This window comes from Tinamus guttatus, unplaced genomic scaffold, assembly GCF_059628265.1.
Source record: "Tinamus guttatus ecotype Peru unplaced genomic scaffold, ASM5962826v1 Tinamus_guttatus_pri_ptg000222l, whole genome shotgun sequence".
Classification (NCBI taxonomy): Eukaryota; Metazoa; Chordata; class Aves; order Tinamiformes; family Tinamidae; genus Tinamus; species Tinamus guttatus.
The window spans coordinates 5,356,266-5,377,835 of NW_028288756.1; the positions used below are offsets into that span (position 1 = coordinate 5,356,266).

A 21,570-nucleotide genomic window follows, 5' to 3' on the forward strand; every position below is an offset into this window, starting at 1 on the left:
TTAATGAAGGATAATAATCATGGCTCAGTCTCAGGACCATGAAGGTTGTTAGACTATCTGTGAATAATGAAGTGGCTAAGGAAATATAGCATTTAGAAATTGTGGAGTACATTGATAAAGAAATCTGAAGGCACTGGAAGCTAATAGTAATTTAATGGAGATTAGAAGGCTGCTTTTTTTCGGAAGGCTGTTACAAGGCAGAGGGGAAAAAAAAGGAAATATAACAATGATAGGATCATGACTAGGTGAAGACGATAACATTATTAGTAGAGATATAGAAAAGAGCTACATCCTTTCTGTATTTGGAAAGAAGCAGATTTATATGTATTTAATGCATTAACACCATACACTTTTAGCAGTAGCTGGGAAAGATGCTGTCTCGCATCTCCCCTGGAAACAGACTTCCCAGCTTGAGTTTGTTAAACTGGAAAGTTAAAAGACCATTGGTTATTGAATATAAAATAGTTTTTTGATGAATTTCTTCAAATTCACCAGATAAGTGCTGTGTAAGTATAGTCAAATACTTCGCTGTGAGCTATGGTGGACCTTTTCTTAATAACTGAATTTTAAAAATCCTGATCTTTACAGTCCCAGTTACGGCTGAGCCTTTAGATGTACCTACATGCTAATAAAATGTTTCTACACAGAACCCTAAAAATGATAATGAAGTGCATCATTAGATGCCACAGAATACAGAAGTACCTTACAAGAACAAAACCTGGGGAAAAAAAATAATAATTGATTGAGATTCAGTAACAGGAATGGGTTTGTGGAGAATGAAGTAGAACATGCCAAAAAATATTTATTTTTAGGGTTTTCTCAAATCCAAAGGTGATGGGAAAGGGGAAAGAAAATAAGATATCCAAAGTCGTAGAAATATCAATCTTTTTTCAGAGCCTGACACTTCAATTTTCTTCTCAGTAAATTTTGTGTGATGTTTTGAGGATAAACGCAGGCCTGGGCTGTTGAAATTTCCTGATGGCTAAACATTGTGAGTCAATACAGAGGAAGAGTTTATGACTGTGAGGTTAAGAGCAGTAAGAATGGAATGAAATGTAATAATATTAAGTTAAAGGCCGTGTTATAGGACTAATTACAAGACGATATGTAGTAACTTCGGTCTCATTAATTTGGAAGTGTTGTTGGAGGAGAAATTCCTTGATATATGAGTCACAGATGAATAAACTATGTCATGTAACATAGTGAGGATCCTCATTATCTATATGTGGGGAAGTTAAATTCAGATTGGAAAATATGCAGTCTAAGACTAAAGAAATTATCAGAGATTCTAAATTACCAGAATCAGAATTATCAGAGATGATTCTAAATCACAACAGAGGTCCAAAAGAACTTAATTTTTTTAGCCTTCTGCAGCAAAAACTGAAAAGAGGTGAGGGTGTAGTTTAGTGATGTATTGGGGTAAAGAAGAGCCATTGAAATTGATGGGAGTTTTGGGAAAACCTTCCATGTAGAAAGGTACAGAAGAGATGTAGGAAGGTGTGGAAAAATACCTCTAACACAATTTTAAGAGGGATCTTGGTATGACTGGACTCAGCAGTCCGGAGATCCATTCAGCTGAGTGCCCTTCACATCTCTTATGCTAGATACTGGGTCAAGTATTTAGAATTTAAAACTTGCTCATTTTCATTTGAAGTAAAGAACATGATGCAAGCAAGAGAGAACAGGAGATTAGTGATTACTTTGTTCCACACATCCTCATAAACATTCCAGAAGAGTGTACCCTCTTGGAGCAAAGAGCAAGCAGGAAGGAACTGTAATTCAGAGAGATTGTTGTTTATATGAAACAATTTCAAAACTTCAATAACTAATATAATTATGAAAGTTCTGTAGAAGACAGATGTTCCATTTTGTGAAATTCATAAGGAACTAGAGTACAAATAGAAATAAAATAGAGAATACACAGTTTAAATATTATTCTTTGTGTATAATCTGCTTGTTTATAAATGTAATCAATTTTAGAGTAGAATGGAAAGAATAATATAAACTGGATGAAAATCTCCATTTCTCTTGTAATAATTTCTCGTCAGTTTTGCTGAAGACATGCAAATCATTTAAAATACAACAAAAGTAATATTTTGGAAATTGTTTTTGGATAATCTGATATTATGTGAATCACAGACTTTTACAGTACAAAAGATTGCCTGGAAGATCAGGACTCCTCCTCCTCAGTTGATGTTTTTTAATGCCTACTACATAGTTAAAATTTTCCCAGAAACAGAAGTTGATCATGCTATGCTATATTTTGTTATCAGTTATAACAACCACCCAAGTTAAAAACTAAGTTATACCTAAACGTTTAGGGTTTTGAGAGTTTGCTATTAATAAATGTAACGTTTCATATAATTTTATTTTTTCTGTTAAACAATGTTTAACTGAGTTAATTAGGAGTTTTAGGAGGAATGCCACATTGTGTTCAGAAAATAACTTTTGTTAAATAAAGGAATTTGATGCTTCTTCAGTGAGACATGATTTCCCATTCATTAATAATTCTGTAAAGCAGTTACTTAAACAATTATTATGTATCAAAAAACACTAGACTTTTGTCAATGTAGCTTTTGGCTAACAATGTTATGTAAGTCGGATTAAATATTAATATACCATTTTATACACTGTAATATATATTAAATTCTTCATATTCTCAAGCAAGCTGACTGTCCTGCAGCATCTGGCGGTGTTACATTAAAAAAAAGCAGTGGAGCACTCTCAAGCATCTCTGTGTATTGCAGTATGTAGTCCACTATTTGCTAGTTGTTTGTACACAGGGAGCTAGAAACAGCCTATTTTGTGTGTAGAAAAGATTTGCATTTCCAGAAAATCTCTCATGCCCAGCCTTTTCCTTTGTTATAAGAAACTAACTCTGATTTTTCTCTTTTTTTTGTTTGTTTTTCCTCCCACCACAGGAGTCATCAGGACTGCGTTGCACAACATGGACAGGGAAGCCAGAGAGCACTATTCCGTTGTCATTCAAGCCAAAGATATGGCTGGGCAGGTCGGAGGGCTGTCAGGATCAACAACTGTGAATATCACACTCACTGATGTCAACGACAACCCACCCAGGTTTCCTCAGAGTATGTGCAATTTCACCATATCATTGATTTGAAATCGTGTTGATTTTCATTGAAGTAAGCAGTTATTAATGAAGTGCAATTAGTATTCAGATTCACTGGCACAAGGCTACTGGGGAAGAGTTTGTGTTCACCAATAGTTTCTTGATTGCCCAGTGTTTTCAGATGGAGCTCAGAATGCATTTAATTAAAAACTGAGGAACAATGCGATGCATGACAAAGAAATACTTCTGTCATACGTGGGTAATTCTGCATTCCTTTCGGAATTTCCAAAACTGCATGACAATGTGTTTTTGATCCAGTAAGTGAATTGTATTGTTCCCTTAGTACAAAACAACAAAAGATAACTCATTAGAAAACTGAATCTATCATTCATTTGGCTGCTTCCATTCACACCTGTCAAAATCACTTTCTGTTTCTCTTACACCATTTAAACTTTTAAGTTTACTTTTTCTCTTAGTGGCAGTCAGAACTTTTGCTGTTGTTCACTCTTGCAGGCCTACAGTGAAGTCTGCCTTTATCCTAATTAAATGAACTGTAGATGCTGATGTCAAACTGAATGTTCTCACATATGTGTATGAAAAGTATATGCTAGAATACTCTTATTAGAATATCCTAATATGAGCACTAATAGGAATAACTCATTTGTACCCAACTCACTGTGTGCACATTGATCTGACATGAGCTGGAGTCTTCTAGGAATTCTGAATTCAGTTAACAATTTATTTAAAACTCTTTGCAGAAGGAAATTGCATAGCTCAACCTTCATTCCTTTGCAGATTGGCTCAAGGCCAGTAAGAATATTGTAATCTGAACTCAGACATTGTTTGAGCCCTTGTAGAACATAATGGACTAGTAACTATAGGTACATCCACAGGGAAATACATAAAGCTACTTGAATTAGAAGATTTAGAAACAATAGGAGAGATCACAAAGCTCCAGGGAAAAACAAAGCTCTCTGGCAGTACACATTATGTAAAATCTGGTCAAGCAGTAAGAAGGCTCATTAAAAATGTTGTAGAAGTAGGTATTTTTTCTGTGCCTAATAAACACATAAAAGATACAAAACCTTTGGAACATTGCCCTAAATAAAGGATATTTGATTTTATATTCCTTACCATGGTTATTGCATCCATCACAATATCTAATACCTGCTAGCTGTTGGAAAGGCAAGAGATAGGGTGTATATTTGAGCAAATATGCCATTTAACTATATGGCATATAGGAGAAATATCCTGATTTTCCTGGAAGTTCAGGGACAAAATAAAGTAAGGCCAGATCCATATATATCAGCTTACCCCCATTTATTTTGAGTAAAAGTGTTTGGATATTAAGCTGATTTGCGAGCAGAAGTGTTACTGGCACATGTATTCCTTTATTTCCATTAGTATTTATTCAGAAATGGAAAAAACACACAATTTTCAGGTTATTTCTGTACATTTTAAGGGAGTCTAATAATTGTGACTATAATATTGGAAACCAAAGAATTTCATTTCACTTTTAATGAAAATTCACTGTTTAACAAAGCGAAATTTAAAAAAGGTAGTACTTGGAAACGATCATTTTTTTTCTTCCATAAAGTACTATTTCAGAAAATATTATACTTAGAACAAGCATGGTAGAGTACAAACGCTTACTATATTTTTTCCTAATACAGGAATCACACAACCATGGTAGGAATTACATAGCCATCACTCTGACACTACTTCTTTACTCCTTTTCAACAAGCGTTAACACTTTGAGGCAGTTATATCATTATCTATAATCTGACAATGTCAGCATCATTAACTATTTAAATAACACATGAACATTACACTAATAAAAATAATTTCAGTGTTTATTTTTCCTCTCCTTTCTTTGTATGTCATAGTTTTGAGTTAAATTTCTCCTCTATTTCCTCATTAGATAGGATGCTAAATGAGACTTGCTGGGGTTTGTGGCTTTCAGAAATGAGTTTAAGGGAAGTGTTAGCCAAGCTGTGTATATCCAGTGCAGAGCTTTCACTGAGCCTCTGCTAGACCTCAGATTCCCTTCTGGTTAGTTTTCTTTTATGCATGGCAATACTTGTGAATTACTTACTTGTGAATGCATCTGAATGTAGCTGTAGGTGTACTTCACTTCAGAAAATGTTGGGAAGCACATCTGGTTAGCACTTCTTTTATTTGAAAGTATAATTTGCTGTGTATACATAAAGGATTGAATCTTTTTGGTCTTTGTGATGGATGGTCATTAAAGACAAATATGGACTAAGAGTCGTGGGATTTATTTCCTTTCTTCATCCCACAAGTTTTCTTTCCTTTGTGTCTAAATATAAATTATATATGAATATGTAAGCTGTCAGACAGTGCTTTGCATAGAAAGATCTTTGCTTCTCAGTAATCCCATCTCCCTGCTCTTGTTAGTTTTATCGCTGGTAGATGTACTTGTCTGTTGGTTGTGGGCCCTACATTTCTTGCAGTAGTCTGATAGAAAATGAGTTACTGAGTTATATAAGATTTGCCTGTTTGCTGTTCTTTTATTAATTATCTAAAGTCGTGCTTAGAATGAATAGATTCTTCATGTTTCACTTGCTTTGAGATGAACAGGTTCTGGTTGCATCAAGATCATCACAGTAGACAGATGTTTTCACTGATATGTTTTGTGCTTGGAGTGCTAGTGATTACCTTCTGGACAGTGGGTAGGAGATCTTTAATTAGTGCTGTGTTTAGAGCTTAATTTTACAATGAATGATTTCTCTGATAGCCTATTTGCAGATTTTGTTGTTTGAAATATCTATCTACCTTAGTTCTTTAACATAAAGCAGAATTTAAAACCAACCTATGCCTTAAAACAACTCTTTTTTTTTTTTTTTAATAAAGCTTGATTGTGGTGGCTAGTTTGTTTTATGGCATTGTATAGAGGTATCGTGGTGTTTATGTATATTCATGATTTGTTTGACTTTATTTTTTTGCCTTCTTAAGAGAAGTGTGCAGCCATGTTTAAAAGACAGTGTTATACTCGAGTTAGTTCTGTAAAAGAAACATTGCATCCCAGTAGACATGTTAATTCTGCTCTGTGCTCGTAAGATTTCTACACTGTATCTACTACTCAGCCTTAATATAACTCATTAGCTAATTAAGCATATCTGCTATTGGCACACTTTTAAAACATAGATCTTACAAAGTGGATAGGAAGGTTCTGTAGAAGTTGCCTCTCTACATACACACAGCGTACAACCGAGGCATGGCATTTGCTGCAAATGATATTGCCAGTAAGAACACAGAGTGCATATGCACTCTGCATCTATCGTGGCCCAAGGACCATAGCAGCAGCAAATAAAACGCCATGTCATTTTTCTATGTCACTCCAGTAGATAAGGTAGCTACTTCCTCTAGGAACTATGCCACCATGTGTGACCCGCACACTTCCCCATCAGCATCCTCCCCACTCCCCACTAGTCCAGAACCATCTGCTTCTGATTAACCTCTTGGCTGCTGCCAGACAAAATGAGCAACAGCTCCATTTTCTCTGATTTTCTCTTAGAGGAACATATAGAAAGTTGATTTCAAGCCTGAGTTCCAAGGAAACCTAATATTTCTGTTCTTCAGAAGATTTATTCCTTCATGTCCTAAATACAGTATTTTCTGTCGTCAAAATCAAGGTTGCAAAGGCTGGAAATGTTATTTTATTACAATTTTTATCATTTCTGTTACAGCTGGGTTTTTTTTTTGTACTACCACACTCAGTGCTTACTTCTGTGGCTCACAATCTAGGATATTTTTTCTAGAATTTTAGCTTGAATGTTGCTTGCAAGAATGCTTCAAGTCTTTGACATTACCAAAAAACTCCTTCATATATGCATTCCAAAATCTCCAAAGACATACAGATGGAAATGATTCTTTCGGATTTTTCTTTTTTTTGTACAGCTCTAGGATTATGGGACAATGTTTTTTCTTGATTAGTGGATGTACAAAGCCAAGTGCAGAACCATCTCTTTGCATAAGCAGTAAATTCAGACAGGATAAGTCTGGAGTGCTTCTCAGTCTGCTGAAATACAATTACTAATATCTCATTAATAGATGAAATAAGTAAGCTATATGCTCATGCCAGAGGATATGAGATATTCATGAGTGACAGGGATATACGACAGCCTCCATTCTTTTGTTTTAGTTCTGAAGCAGATATTACTTAAAAATCTTATGTAGCTTAGTTTTTGTTCTATTATGAAAATTGAACCTACATAATAAGAATGAAAGGATAGAGTCTCATGTGTAAATATGAGCTTTTTTGAATAGACTGTTATATTTGCTGTGTTCTTAAAACATCTGTGGTTAAAATTGAGTATTTTCTGAAAAACTGTGTGTGCTTGCCCAACATACTAATCTTAGCTAACTTTGGACATCAAGATTAATCTAGAGCATTGCAGCGTATTTTTATGAGGTCTTAAATGAGACAAACTTTAATATAAAATAAAGATATAGAACTAATTACTTGTAATTTAGACACTGTAGCTGGTGATGTTGAACAGATGTAAGTAGGATTTCAGTATAGACTTTAAAAATGATAAAAGAATCTATATAAAACTGCGGAAAATCTCGCTGTCAAGAACTGAATGTCCAAAAAAGAGACAGAGGAGTCCTAAAACTTTATTCGAATAAAGGGAGAGTCCACCGGGCATATCCCTGGGGGGTCTCTCAAATTGCTGGGGGACGCAGCCCCCCTTTTATCCTAATTTCCCGACCGAGGGACGCCCTCTCCTTTTCCCCATTGTACTCAGAAGTTGCAGCCTTCCCGGCCCGCCTACACCCAACTCCGGCCTCCCGCCATCTGTTCTCACCTGAGCTCACCAACTCCTTTGTCCCCCTTGCTGAAGAATGTGGGGGAATTGCCCTATTTCCCTCCTTTGTAAAGGCCCCATCTCCTTGCAGATGGCTCTTTTTGTCCCGCTCGACTCATGGCTCCACTCAGTCTCCCCTCCCTTTGTCCTGCTCTTCAGCCAGACTGTGGGGAAACCCCCTTATTGATGAATACAGAAACTTGAGCATTCCGCTCAAAACAGTTTTTTAATTAAATACATAGGGAAAGAAGAGTAGATCTTTTTTGTAGGTGTATTTGGTTTAAGATTACTGTAAAAATGACAGTGCAGATCATGAGAACCATTAGAGCTTTTATAAAAAAATAGGATCTGTGTTCTTTGCTATTAAAATTCGAATATAGTATGTATTTATATTATAGTCACATTGCATAATTCGTGCTAATGCGTGTTTTGCTACTCCTTTGTTCTGAATACTAAAGAATTATTTCAGTTAATCGTGTTTATAAAATATATGCTCAAGTTTCAAAGTGAATGAGCAGTGAGTGACATTTCCTTTGTGAATGTGGTTAGTGTTCAGTGAAGTGATTTTCTAGCTTTACAGGGAATCATCACAACAAAATATCCAAGCCCCTGACCTTAATTTTTATTTATTAGGTAAACATGAACTAACAAGCTTCCATTTGTGTCAGAGCGTGTTTTTTTTTTTTCTAACTCTCAACCACAAGCCCATCTAAAGGGGGAAAAAAAGCATATTACATTTTTGTGTTAGGGAGTAAGAGTGTGTTGAATGTGTCACCAAGAGGCAACAACTGATAGTCTTAAACATATGGGATGCATGATGGGTTTTGATTCCTCAGAAGTGTTTTGGAGTTCCCTGCCTGGCAAGGTTGCTGAAACAAACACAATAGGCTGTTCAAAAAGCAGTTTACATCAGTAATGTCCTGAGGAAATGGTCTGTTGAAAGGAACAATGATCTGAATGTTTTCTAAAATCTCTCCTATGTTGTGCTTTTCCAACCTGCTACAAACAATCAGTAATCTGTTACATGCCCTAAGAGATGGACATGTGAAATGAGGAGTCCAGGACGTAAAAAGATGCTCATTAAATACCTAAGAGATTTAAGAGATAAGAAATGAAGTATATGTATCTTTGCGTGCATGTTTCTGTGACCAGAGCAAATATTATGTAAAGTGATTTGTTTGAATGTCTTTTTTTTCATACTTTTGTCTGTGAACAGACAAATATTTCCACAGCATTTGAAGTTAAAATACACCTAATATTGTTTCATTCACTTACACTGTAGTTTAGTTTTCAGTGATTGAAATCTGCTGTAAGTTGTTTAATGTGATTTGATCTCATAATAGGTGTCATGATAATCTGTTTAATGGATGGGAAAAGAGTAATTCCCACAATCAGATATTTTAAAAAATGAAAGTAAATTATTTAAATTATTTATTATTTTAGTAGTAAAAGTGAAAAATCAAGTATATGTAATAAGAGAGTATTTAAGTATGTGGTTAAAAACTCTTCTGTAACAAGAGTTATCTATGTGCTCTTTAGGAAGGACAGGCTGGGAAGGCGAGGTGGTGGAGTTGCTCTTTATGTGAGAGAGCAACTGGAATGCATGGAGCTCAACCTGGGGGTGGGTGATGAGCGAGTTGAGAGCTTGTGGGCTTGTGGGTAAGGGTTAAAGGGCAGGCTAAAGTGGGAGACACTGTGGTAGGTGTCTGCTACAGGCTACCTGACCAGGACGAGGAGGTTGATGAGGCCTTCTATGGTCAGCTGGATGTTGCCTCATGGTCACAGGCCCTGATTCTCATGGGGGACTTGAACTACCCCGGCATCAACTGGAAGGACAACACGGCCAGGCACAAACAGTCCTGGAGGTTCCTGCAGAGCATTGACGATGATAACTTTTTGATGTAGGTTGTGGAGGAGCCAGCGAGGAGAGGTGGGCTACTGGACCTCATGCTAACAAAGAGAGAGGGACTTGTTGGAGATGTGAAGGTGGGGGGTACCCTCGGCTGCAGTGACCATGAGTTGGTGGAGTTCAGGATCCAACAAGGAGGAGGCAGGGCTATAAGTAGCCTTGCAACAATGGGCTTCATTGGCCAACTTTAGCCTCTTCAGAGACCTCCTTGGAAGAATCCCATGGGCTAGAGCTCTAGAAGGAAGGGTGGCCCAAGAGAGCTGGTTAGTTTTCAAGCAGCACTTCCTCCACACCCAGCAACAGGGCATCCCTGTGTGTAAGAAGACAGGCAGAGGGGGCAGGAGACTTGCGTGGATGAGCAAGGAGCTTGTGGCAATGCTCAAGCAGAAGAAGGCGGTATACAGAATGTGGAAAAAAGGCCCCCCGGGAGAAATACAGGAAAGTAGTCAGGGAATGCAGAGATGCGACAAGGAAAGCTAAGGCACATTTGGATGGGGACGTTAACAAGAAAAACTTCTTCAAATATATGAACAGCAAAAGGAAAATCAGGGAAAACATCGGTCTGCTGGTGAATGGGATGGGCACCCTGGTTACGAATAACACAGAAAAAGCAGAGTTGCTCAATGCCTTCTTTGCTTCAGTGTTTACCAAGGGCAGCCCATTAGAGCCCCAGGCCCTAGGGACAAGAGAAGAAGCCTGGAGAGGGGAAGACTTGCCCTGGGTAGAGGAAGATTGGGTCAGAAAGCACCTAAGGTAACTCGATACCCACAAATCCATGGGCCCTGATGGGATGCACCCCAGAGTTCTGCGTGAGATGGCGGATGTCGTAGCTAAGCCTCTCTCCATCATCTTTGAAAGATCCTGGAGAACGGGGGAGGAGCCGAACCCGGAAGAAAGCCAGTATCACGGCAGTCTTCAAAAAAGGCAAGAAGGACCCAAGCAGCTGCAAGCCGATGAGCCTCACCTCCGTCCCCAGAAAAGTGATGGAATGGCTCGTACTGGCCCTTGTCTCCAGGCACATGGAGGACAAGAAGGTGCTCAAGAGTAGTCAACATGGATTCACCAAGGGGAAATCTTGCTTGACTAACCTTGGCCGCCTTCTGTGATGGAACAACCAGCTGGATAGATGAGGGGACAGCGGTGGATGTTGTCTATCTTGACTTCACCAAGACTTATGACACTGTCCCTCACAACATCCTCCTGGGCAAGCTCCGGAAGTGTGGGATAGATGGGTGGACGGTGAGGTGGATTAGGAATTGGCTGGATGGCAGAGCTCAGAGGGTGGTGATCGGCGGTGCAGAGTCTAGTTGGAGGCCTGTAGCTAGTGGTGTCTCCCAGGGGTCAGCCCTCGGCCCAGTCCTGTTCAGTTTATTCACCAGTGACCTGGATGAAGGCACAGAGTGCTCCCTCAGCAAGTCTGCTGATGATACGAAACTGGGAGGAGTAGTTGATACCCCAGAGAGCTGCGCTGCCATCCAGAGGGGCCTGGACAGACTGGACAACTGGGCGGTGAAAAACCTCATGAAATTCAACAAGGCCAAGTGCAAGGTCCTGCACCTGGGGAGGAAAAACCCCAGGCCCCAGTACACGCTGGGGACTGACCAGAGAGCAGCTCTGCAGAGAGGGACCTGGGTGTCATGCTGGATGATAAGTTGACCATGAGGCAGCAGTGTGCCCTTGTGGCCAAGAAGGCCAATGGGATCCTGGGGTGCATTAAGAAGAGCGTCTCCAGCAGGTCGAGGGAGGTGATCCTGCCCCTCAACTCAGTCCTGGTGAGGCCACATCTGAAGTCTTGTGTCCAGTTCTGGGCTCCCCAGTACAAGAGGGATGTGGAGCTGCTGGAGAGAGTCCAGCGCAGGGCTATGGGGATGATCAGGGGCCTGGAACATCTGCCCTGTGAGGAGAGACTGAGGGAGCTGGGCCTGTTCAGCCTGGAGAAAATAAGGCTGAGAGGGGATCTAATAATCAGTGTCTATAAATACCTCAAGGGAGGGAGTGAGGAGGATGGTGCTGGCCTCTTTTCAGTGGTGGTCACCGACAGAACTAGAGGTAATGGCCACAAACTGAAGCATCAAAAGTTCCACAGGAACTTAAGGAAAAATTTTTTAACAGTGAGGGTGACAGAGCACTGGAACAGACTGCCCAGAGAGGTTGTGGAGTCTCCTTCTCTGGAGATCTTCAAAACCCGCTTGGACGCAGTCCTGTGCCACGTGCTCTAGGTGACCCTATGTGTGCAGGGGGGTTGGACTAGATGACCTCTAGAGGTCTCTTCCAACCTTAAGCATTCTATTATTCTGTGATTCTAAGCATTCATGATGCTAAAAGTTGATCACACAATCGCTCATGGAATTCAAGTATAAAGGGAAGTTGGGAGGGCCAAAAATACATTTATATTCAAGTCTGACTACGTATTTTTAGAAAGGTTTTGTTTTACGTATTGAGCTTTAGTGTCAGCTACATACTTCAACTTTACTCTGAAGAGCAGGATAGAATCTAGTGGTGCTTTATATTTCACCTAATCAAGTACTGTCTATGAGAATTTCTATATACAGGATAGATTGCATATATTACAAATATGAAGATTGGAGCATTTTGAAAGTTTCTGTGGTAGAAGTAAATATGTGTTTGTTTGTCTATTTGTTTTTACATAAGACAGTATGAATGAGGTGATAATGGCTTTTTGTTTGTTTGTTTGTTTTGTTTTCTGAATGGAGGAATAGAACTAGGACCTATCCATTATGGCTTTCATTTTTATATCCCTTATAAAACTGATCGCCAATGGAAATACAGTCCAAGTTGTGCTAACCCCAGGGTAAAAAAAAAAAAAAAAAGGGAGTCCAAATGGAGCAGATTCTCTTTACAAATGTTACTAGTGCCTTTTGCTGACCCAAGCTGCTTGATGTTGCCTTGGTTCTCAAGTAAATGGCATAGAATATGCTCAACACAGCACAGCTCTGGAAATGGCTGTGGATCAAGCCCAACCATTAAATTGCTCATTAGTGATGATTGTGGAGTGCATATGTTGTTTTTCTCACATCATTTGCCCAGGAAATGCATAGTTGGGTATTCAATACCTACAGAAAAGTACTGAATATGAAGACATGGGAAAAACACTTTTTTTTCTGTTTGCATTTTTTACCCATAAAAGTGGCATGAAGTTCACACTTTCTACAAGTCAGAATATTTTTAAATTCTGAAAATTATCTGGAGTTTCTCAGGTACTTTTAGTTACTCTCTGTAAAAACAAAGTGGTATGGAACATAAATGAAACTTGTCACTGATTATAATCTTAATCATAAGCATAACTCATAAAGTTTGCACTGTGATGTTAAAAACAGGGGCATGCTTAAAGTAATTTCAGTTAGATGAGGTTGCTGAATCTTCTTCCAGCTAAATAAGTTAGTGGCATCTAAAAAGGAAATTTGTCCTGTAATTGGCCAAAGGGTATTATGTTCTCCAAAGGTTCAAGGCAAGCAGATTGTCTAAGTCTTGAAGTTCACTTTAATGTCAATTATATTAATATTTGCAAATATGCAAAGACTTCACTTAGAATTCAAATATTTTTCTAGAAAATGCAAAGGAGATTTTTGGCAGTGAAAAAAAATCCCAAATTTATACATTTATTATGTTACATATATTATGCATATTATATTCCAAGTGATCATAGCTGAAGAAAAATGGTACTGTAACAACTATCCAAGAAAGACTGTGAGAACTTCTAAAAAGCTGCAGTTTCAAAGGAAAATCCAAAATCATGTATTATATGTAAAGCATCTGTGTTAATGAAGAATAATCTTAGAGTAGAAGGCTGCCTCCTGAGACTGAGCACAGTCTACAGTTGAAGCTGAAGAATGATTTTGTCAGAGGTAACTTGTGATAAAACTTGAGGCATAAATTCAGAAGTCAGAAGCGTGGAATCATGTAGGGTCTCCAGAAGGTCATATAACCCAAGGATGGAGATTCTACAGCTCTCTGGACAGCCTGCTCCAGCAGGTATTTGTTTCTCTTGTGGCGAGATTCAGACAGAGAAGTTTCTTCTCCTATCTTTATAGGTAAAACACCCTTCTAGGTTACCTGTAGGCTAATTAGAAGTAAATTGTTCTAGAAATCAATAATTTTTTTTTTATGATGACAGAAAAGTAATATAATATTATTGGAAGATGAAGGTTGCTTATATGTCTTTGAACTGTATTTCAACTAAGATGGTAAGTAAAAGCTTTGCAAAGTGATAATACTTTTCTGTAAAGTCCCTGAAATGGAAAAGTATATCAATTTGCTCATTTCCTGAGTCAAATGAATGCATCTCAAGGAGCATTTACATTAAATTTGGGAGCCAAATCAACCTCTACAGAGTCTTGATCTGTGATCCACTGAACACAACCTCTAGAGAAATGTAGAGAAGCTTTAAGATGGTGTGAAATTCCTGCTGTGAAAACACCTTCAGGAAGGTTTGGAGTATAGGAACCTATTCAACACAGGCAGATTTGGTAAATTCTTGCTGGGAATGATGCCTGAACTGAGCATCCCTGAGTCCCTAACAAACTTTTAGGTAGTTTGAGAGAGGTAGATAGGTTAAAATAAGAATCATAAATTTATAGTATTCCCATTCCAAAGTACATCCCTTTTATTATTAATCTTATTGACATTTATTTAATGCCCAAGGAAGTTTTCAGTTGATCCAATTCATCTAATTTGCAGGAATGGAATTTACATTTGCTCAGTGTTTAACAGGACATTTCCAGTTTTCATATCTAGTCTAAATAAATGCCAATGCATTTTCTCACACCTTCATGTTGCTGAATTTTATCCTGTTATGCATTTGTAGATTTCAGATAGTACCGCTTGTAATTATTAATTGGTTCGTGTCTGTACAAGATATCTTCAGGCTCTTTCTGTGAAGCAGTGGTAAAATTCTCATTGAGAATCATTTCATGATTTAGCAATTTTTTAGATCTTAACTCTACACGTTTCATCACATCATTTTCTGAAGCACGTCAGTTCTACAGAAAATAATTAAATCATGATTTCCAATGTGTGTTTTGCTTGAGATTTTAACATTTTAGAAAGTTTAAAGTTGGTATTAGCAAAATGTTTCTAAAACAAATGGCTAACATTTAGCATGTGATTATAAAGGACAGTGCAGTGTCGTGGGGATATTTTCGAACTAGCCTGAGTATTTGGAAGTCTTCATCTAGTTCACCTTGTCTTGCAGCTTTAACACTTCCAGTTCCTGGCTATATACATTTCTTTATGACCTCACTTTTCCTTTATGGGATGTATTAGAGCAAAACATTTTCCACATTTATTTTAACAAGAAATAAGTACCAAAATGCATTTCATCCCGTCGCTATGATTTTATGTATGAAATAAAACAACCAGCGATATGAAGGTGTCAGCTGACATCATCTGAAAGCATTAAAAGTTTCAAAAGAATACACTTATTTTTGAAATTTACAAAGATGACTTTTATATGCATATCAAAGAAGTAACTGTGCCTTTTGGTTGAATCAAATTCTAATCAGTTACCCTGTTTTGTCATGCTGGTAATTTCTTTTTTGCATGTTTAACTCTACTTTTTGTGGTGTTCTGCTGGGAAGTTCTTGATTCCCTTGAGAATCTTGTAATGTGTAGTAACTTATTTTCTGGTTTAGATATGATCATAATTCCCTTAGTGTTATACACAGTGTTTAATAGTGGATATTCTTACAACTACTGGACATATGGATTTGGAAGAAGAAAAAAATCCTGAATGTCCTTGTTCTTTTCCATTAAGCCATGAAACATTTCCAACATTAGGAAGTGAGCCTAGAGCTCTGCAAAGAGTGTCTTAAGATTTAAAAATATTTATGCTACAGTGACTCAGAGCTATTCTATCTCATGTTAAACTATATTAAAAAATATATATATTTAAAAGTATAAGAATTGGAAGATTCTAGAGTTACTGTAGTTTCCCCCGCACACTCTTGTATTACCTGATGCTTACCTGCAAAGTAGTGTCTTGCATACGGTATGCAGCTTGTTGATACATGTTGTATACATAACAATAACAAATAGCACACAGAGATTTTTCCAGTTTGGAAGAAATATTACTCATTTGACTGCTTGTGAGAGTAGGTTGATGAAGATGTATGTTTTTTGGTAATGTGTAAGGTATGCTTTTTAACATGATGGTGTGAAGTAAACTTCAGAGAGAATTTCCACGTTACATGGTGAACAGAAAAAAATGACTGAAAACTGAAGCTTTGCATTAGTTAATTTGATTTTGAATAAGATATACTTGTAAGCTGCGATTTTAATTTGAATTAATTCAGCAATCTACATATGTTCATAGTATGTATTTGTTAGCTTTATTTATGAAGTACTTACACAGAAGTGCGTCAGACACATAATGATTCCATAATTTAGGCATGCCTACATTTTTTTTAGCAGCAGCATTTCCTTTTTACTTCAAAATTCAGTTCTTTAGCTTGATCAGAAAATATCATCCGGACTGTTCTGTTTTATTTCCCAGAACATTACCAGCTGTATGTACCTGAATCAGCTCAAGTTGGATCGGCAGTAGGTAAAATCAAGGCAAATGATGCAGACACTGGCTCAAATGCAGACATGAAGTACACAATCATAAACGGTGATGGCTCTGGTGTGTTCTCCATATCCACTGACAAAGAAACACGGGAAGGAATTCTTTCCCTTAAAAAGGTAAGCAAAAGGCTTTGGAAGTGTCTCTAAATAAAATGTCAAAGAAGAAGAATTCCAAAGGAGAATGCTGAATAGGCAGATGCCACGGTGAAAATACTGTTTTAATATGTAAACCTAACAGACCATGAACTTAAGCAGTGTAATGTTCTGCACATTTCTTCCCTGAGACACTTTAAAACTTAGCAGGAAATGGACTGAGAAAAGAAATTCAGGGAAGAAACAATTATTTAAAACTAATGCGCTTTACAAATGGCCATATTTAATATTTAACTAACATTCAAATGCAGCGAATGAAACTGAAGATTATTGAATTGTTTACTGAAAGGTTTTCTTCTCTTTCTGAATTATGGTTTTGCTTATAAAACTTCTTGGAAATAAATGAAGTTCATCTGGAAGTAGCACTGTTGCCTCCAAATTGTGCGAATCGACCTAGAAAGAAGTTCCTCTATGACAATGAATATATAATTCAATTTTGGAAGATTATGTTTCTTGCTTTACCTAGCAGCTGGCAGCTAAGGGGTCAAGTGTTGTACACTGTGCATAGTGCATACCCACTTGCTTATACCGGCATAAAAAAAAAATTGTGTATAAGCACCAAATTGTTATCATTTACATGAGATTTCTATCTTTATCCCAGCCTATTTAAGCTGTTAATTGTAAAGCTATCTTGCCAGTTAGTTGTTCTTAACTGAATTCTTATACAAATTAATTCTACAGATAATTCCATCTCCATATTAAGTTCTCTGAACTGAGTTCATAGCGAATGTTTCTTGAAGTATCTGTCAGCTTATGCTAATGTTCTGTGGTGAGATTTAAATTTAGTTTTATATCAAGAGGACTGTCTTATCATGTTTAAGCAATTATTTTTTCAAAACCTTTCCAACAAGGGAAAATCCTTTCTTGAGTTTTCACTTGGACTAACAGACATCAATTAGCAATTCTCATGTGGGTTTGTTGTTATTGAATCTTGTAGGCGTGAATTATATCTTGCAGCCTAAAAAAATTAAAATTAATGTACATTTATATTTTGGTAATGTGTGCTGGGCCTGGCTGAAGGTAAGAGAAGTGAAAACAGAAGCTCTGAAAGAGAAATATGAGAAAAGAGAATCCCAAGAAAAACATTATTAAAAAGGTGCATTTTATGTCTGAATAATGTAGCATGTATGTAACTTTATTTTACATTTAATATAATAATTTGTCACTGAATTTATGTCACTTTTCATAATAATTTTAAAATGCTTTCTGTCTGTCCCTGTACTATAGTAAGCTTTAATTCAGGGGATATTTTATAACACTTATGATTTCCTGGGTCTTTTATTTTCTTTTGATCTGATCTGGAACAGAGTTTAACATGTATTATACATACTCTGTGCTGTAAATGTTTCAATTTAGGTTGGCTTTGAAGTTTAATGACTTCAGTAGACCAGCTGTAATATGTAATACATACTATTAACATAATCAGTTTTGTTTCATAAATTGTGTGCAGTAGTTTCTGTAACAGTAGGACAGAATGCTTTCTCCCCTGTAGTACTTCTTCTGAAATATATTCTGTAGGCACGTAATAAGTGCTAGGTCTAAATGTATTAGCTGTGTCTGAAGCCCGGAAGTGCTTCTCAGACTTTCATAAAACTTTCTTGGAGTTCTGATGCAGAAAAATAATTTCTTAGAACTTCCATGCTGAGTTGGTCAATATAATTGCAAAGTCTGCAAATGGCAGAAGGAATCTTTTCCATCTTTATTTTGGGCTGTACTTTCATCATCTCTCTTCATTCACAAGCCCCATGGAGCCACCTTTCAGTCTCAAAAATTGTTTTATACAGTATATGTTGCCAAATCTCATGGAAGGTTTCCCCTTTGCCTTACTTATTCGTGTGGGAAATCAGAGGAAAACAAAATAAAAGCAAAACAATATAGTACAGTAAAAGCCATTACTTCTCTGCATCCTTTAGAGTATGAGTAGTCAGCATGTTCCCCCTTTTAAAGAAATATACGATATAATGTTATAACTTCAAACCAACGAGCATCAACCAGACTTCCCAGAAAAACAGTCTGAACAGCTCATGTCTTCCTTTATATATATATAAATATAATAATATTTATATATATATATTTATATATATATTATATATATATATAATAAGCCTGGAATTCCTTGATATCTGCTATTCCTTTTTGGAGCCTGATGTAAGGAATGTAAACTGCAGTATGTTGACTAACACTTCTGTCTGTCAGTTCTGGGACTGATTGCTTGAGGTACCAGTATTTAGTATTTTCAGGCTTGCGTAAAAATCAGAATCACTGATCCATGTGGACAGGAAATGTGCTCATGTCCTTAGAAGACTTAGAATTACATTCTTACATTTTTTGTGTTTTCTTCTTTTCAGTTACTGTAGACGTATATGAGTCATCCTGTGCTGAATCTGATGGAACTGTGAAACAGTTCCTTTGGAAATATAAATTATTTGAAATGATTTTTTTGGCAAAGCTTTTGCTAAATTATAGCAGATTTTTCAGGTGGCTTAGGTATTTTAAACTGAGTTTTATGCTTAATACATTAAATTCAAAAAGAATTATAGAATCACACAATGGTTGAGGTTGGAAGGGAAATCACCTAGTTCAATCCCCATGCTCAAGCATATTGCCCAAGACCATGTCCAGACAGTGTTTGAATATCTCCAGGAATGGAGATTTAACAGTCTCTCTGGGCAACAGGTTCCAGTGCTCTGTCACCCTTGCAGTAATGATTTGCCTCATGTTTAGGCAGACCTTCCTGTGCTTCAGTTTGTGACTATTGCCTCCCATCCTCTTTACACCCTCCCTTCAGATACTTATATACCTTGATAAGATACTCCCTCAGTCTTCTCTTCTCCATGCTGAACAGTCCCAGTTCTCTCAGCCTTTCCTCATTCTTTAGTCCCTGCCTTTCTCAGTATCCTTTCTCTGGACTCGCTCCAGTAGTTCCATGTGTCTCATCTACTGGGGAGCCCAGAACTGGTGGGCACTGCTTCAGGTGGGGCCTCACTAAGGGAAGTCCAAGTCAAAGGGAAGGATCGTCTCCCTTAACCTGCTGGCAACATTCTTCCTAATGAAGACAGGGATGTCACTGGCCTGCTTTGCTTTGCTGCAAGGACACACTGCTGCTCACGGTCAACTTGTCAACTAGGATCTCCAGGTCCTTCCCCTCAGAGCTACTTTCCAGCAGGGCAGCTGCTACCCTGTACTGGCACATGGAGTTATTCCTCTCCAGGTGCAGGTACTCTAAGCACTACTTTCAGTAAACAGCTCAGATAGATAGATTGTGTCTAGAATCAAACTTCTTTGCACAGTATTTGTAAGATATAGAATGAGTTTCAGTTTTAACACATACACAGTGTTTTAAGCAGAAACCGACAAAATACTTAGATGTGTTTTTCATCATAATAGATTTTATCAGGTTGTGATAAATTCCCATTCCTTTAGATATTTTATTTATCTATTCAAAAAAGTAAAACAGAAAAATAGTGAAAAAAAAAGTTTCATGCAATTAGAGTTGAGTGAATTAATTGTCCTTACAGAGACAATTCTGACCATTCTGTACACAGAAGAGAAAAACAACAAAATATTTATCTATACCAAGTACATTTCTATACCTTATCAGTCAAAGTTACTGTAGATTTTAACTACAAACTGCACCCTGGCATTGATAAATCACACATTGTGTTTCTCATATTTCTTGCCTTAGGTGCTACTTTTCTACTGTTCAGTACTTGTTTAGCCTTGGTCTAAGGCTTGAATCCTTATATTGCGTTCTGTTCAGTCAGGCTGTTAAGCCCAAGCCCACACAGAACAATATTGATTCTAATGGTGTTCACTCATGCCATTATGTCTGTCTTAAGGGATTTCAGTGGCAGATGATGACCTAAATCTTTCATGGCATGGATGAGTGCATGATGTAGTAGAGGAAAGAGAGGGGTGTTCATTCAGGAAGTAGTTTATTTCATAAGTATTTTTATAGCATCTTGAGATTATGTCATAAAAGTTTTTATTGTAACACAGCTTTTCCATGCATATGCAATTTTTGGTTCTGAGACTGTAGAAACTTAGTGGTAGTATATGTCTCTCTAAATTAACTGTTCTATTCTCCTCAGTATAATAATAAATATTAATCTACCTATCCTTCTTTATAAATTGACTAAAGTCTGAAATCTGAAACCTGGTAAGAGTTGAAGTTTCTATCAGGTATCTATCAAAGAAGTATCTTTGCTCAACACAGAAGCACTTTTGAAATCTAACAGTGGAAAACCTTGAAATCTGCTTTATAATTTTATGTACCTGCGTATTTTCATGAAACATTTAAATGACCACTCAGCATGTTTGAACTTGCCTAACTTTATGCAAGTGTAGAAAGAGATAGAAGTTCAACAAATTACAAAAGGAATATTGTTTAACACTTCTGTCTTTAACTAGCTTTGATCCTAAGTGCTTTGTTTTATGGTAGATCTGAGATTCTTCTGCCCTAGCTCAGCCTTGTGCTCATCACTGCAATCAGTCCTAGCAATCACTGCTGTGCTCTTCCATGCTGAGAGATTGACTTTGACACTACATGGAAAATGCAACATTCTGAGACTGGACAAGAGGTCTGAGTTCTGAAGAAACTGCTTTTATTATTCTCTGCACAACCCCAAAAGAACTATATCCTCAGACCATGAGTTATGGTAAACAGAGTCTGTGCAGCTCAGTAAATAACAGAATTTATGCCACTGGTAGTAGGTTTCAAGGTTTGTAAAGTTGGAAACTGCAATGAACCCAAGCTCCCTAAACATTTCTCAGGATGGCTATTGCACCTGATCTGAACTAGGATTTGTTCAAGCTATTTCAGTAATTGCAAACCTAACAGACAATATATAGAAAAAAATAACTTCCCTCACAACAAAGTCATGATTCTCTCTCTATGGAAAGTAGTCTAATGTTTTAGTGAGGCCACAGAAAAGGACCCTCAAGATTATGACTCCGTAAACACAACTTTCAGTAAAAATGTTAGTTCTGTTTCTGTTAATTGAACTTCATTACCTGCATATTTT

The 21,570-nt window shown here is 37.2% G+C and overlaps 1 protein-coding gene across 2 annotated transcripts in view; it reads left to right on the forward strand.

Moving 5' to 3' along the window:
* CDH18 (cadherin 18) overlaps positions 1–21,570 on the forward strand; it is a 211,482-nt gene that overhangs the window by 148,379 nt on the left and 41,533 nt on the right. For both annotated transcript variants that reach the window (XM_088525032.1, XM_088525033.1), the window contains 2 exons: positions 2,922–3,089; positions 16,323–16,510. In XM_088525032.1, coding sequence (XP_088381158.1) covers positions 2,922–3,089; positions 16,323–16,510 — 356 coding nt within the window. The remainder of the gene's footprint in view (positions 1–2,921; positions 3,090–16,322; positions 16,511–21,570) is intronic.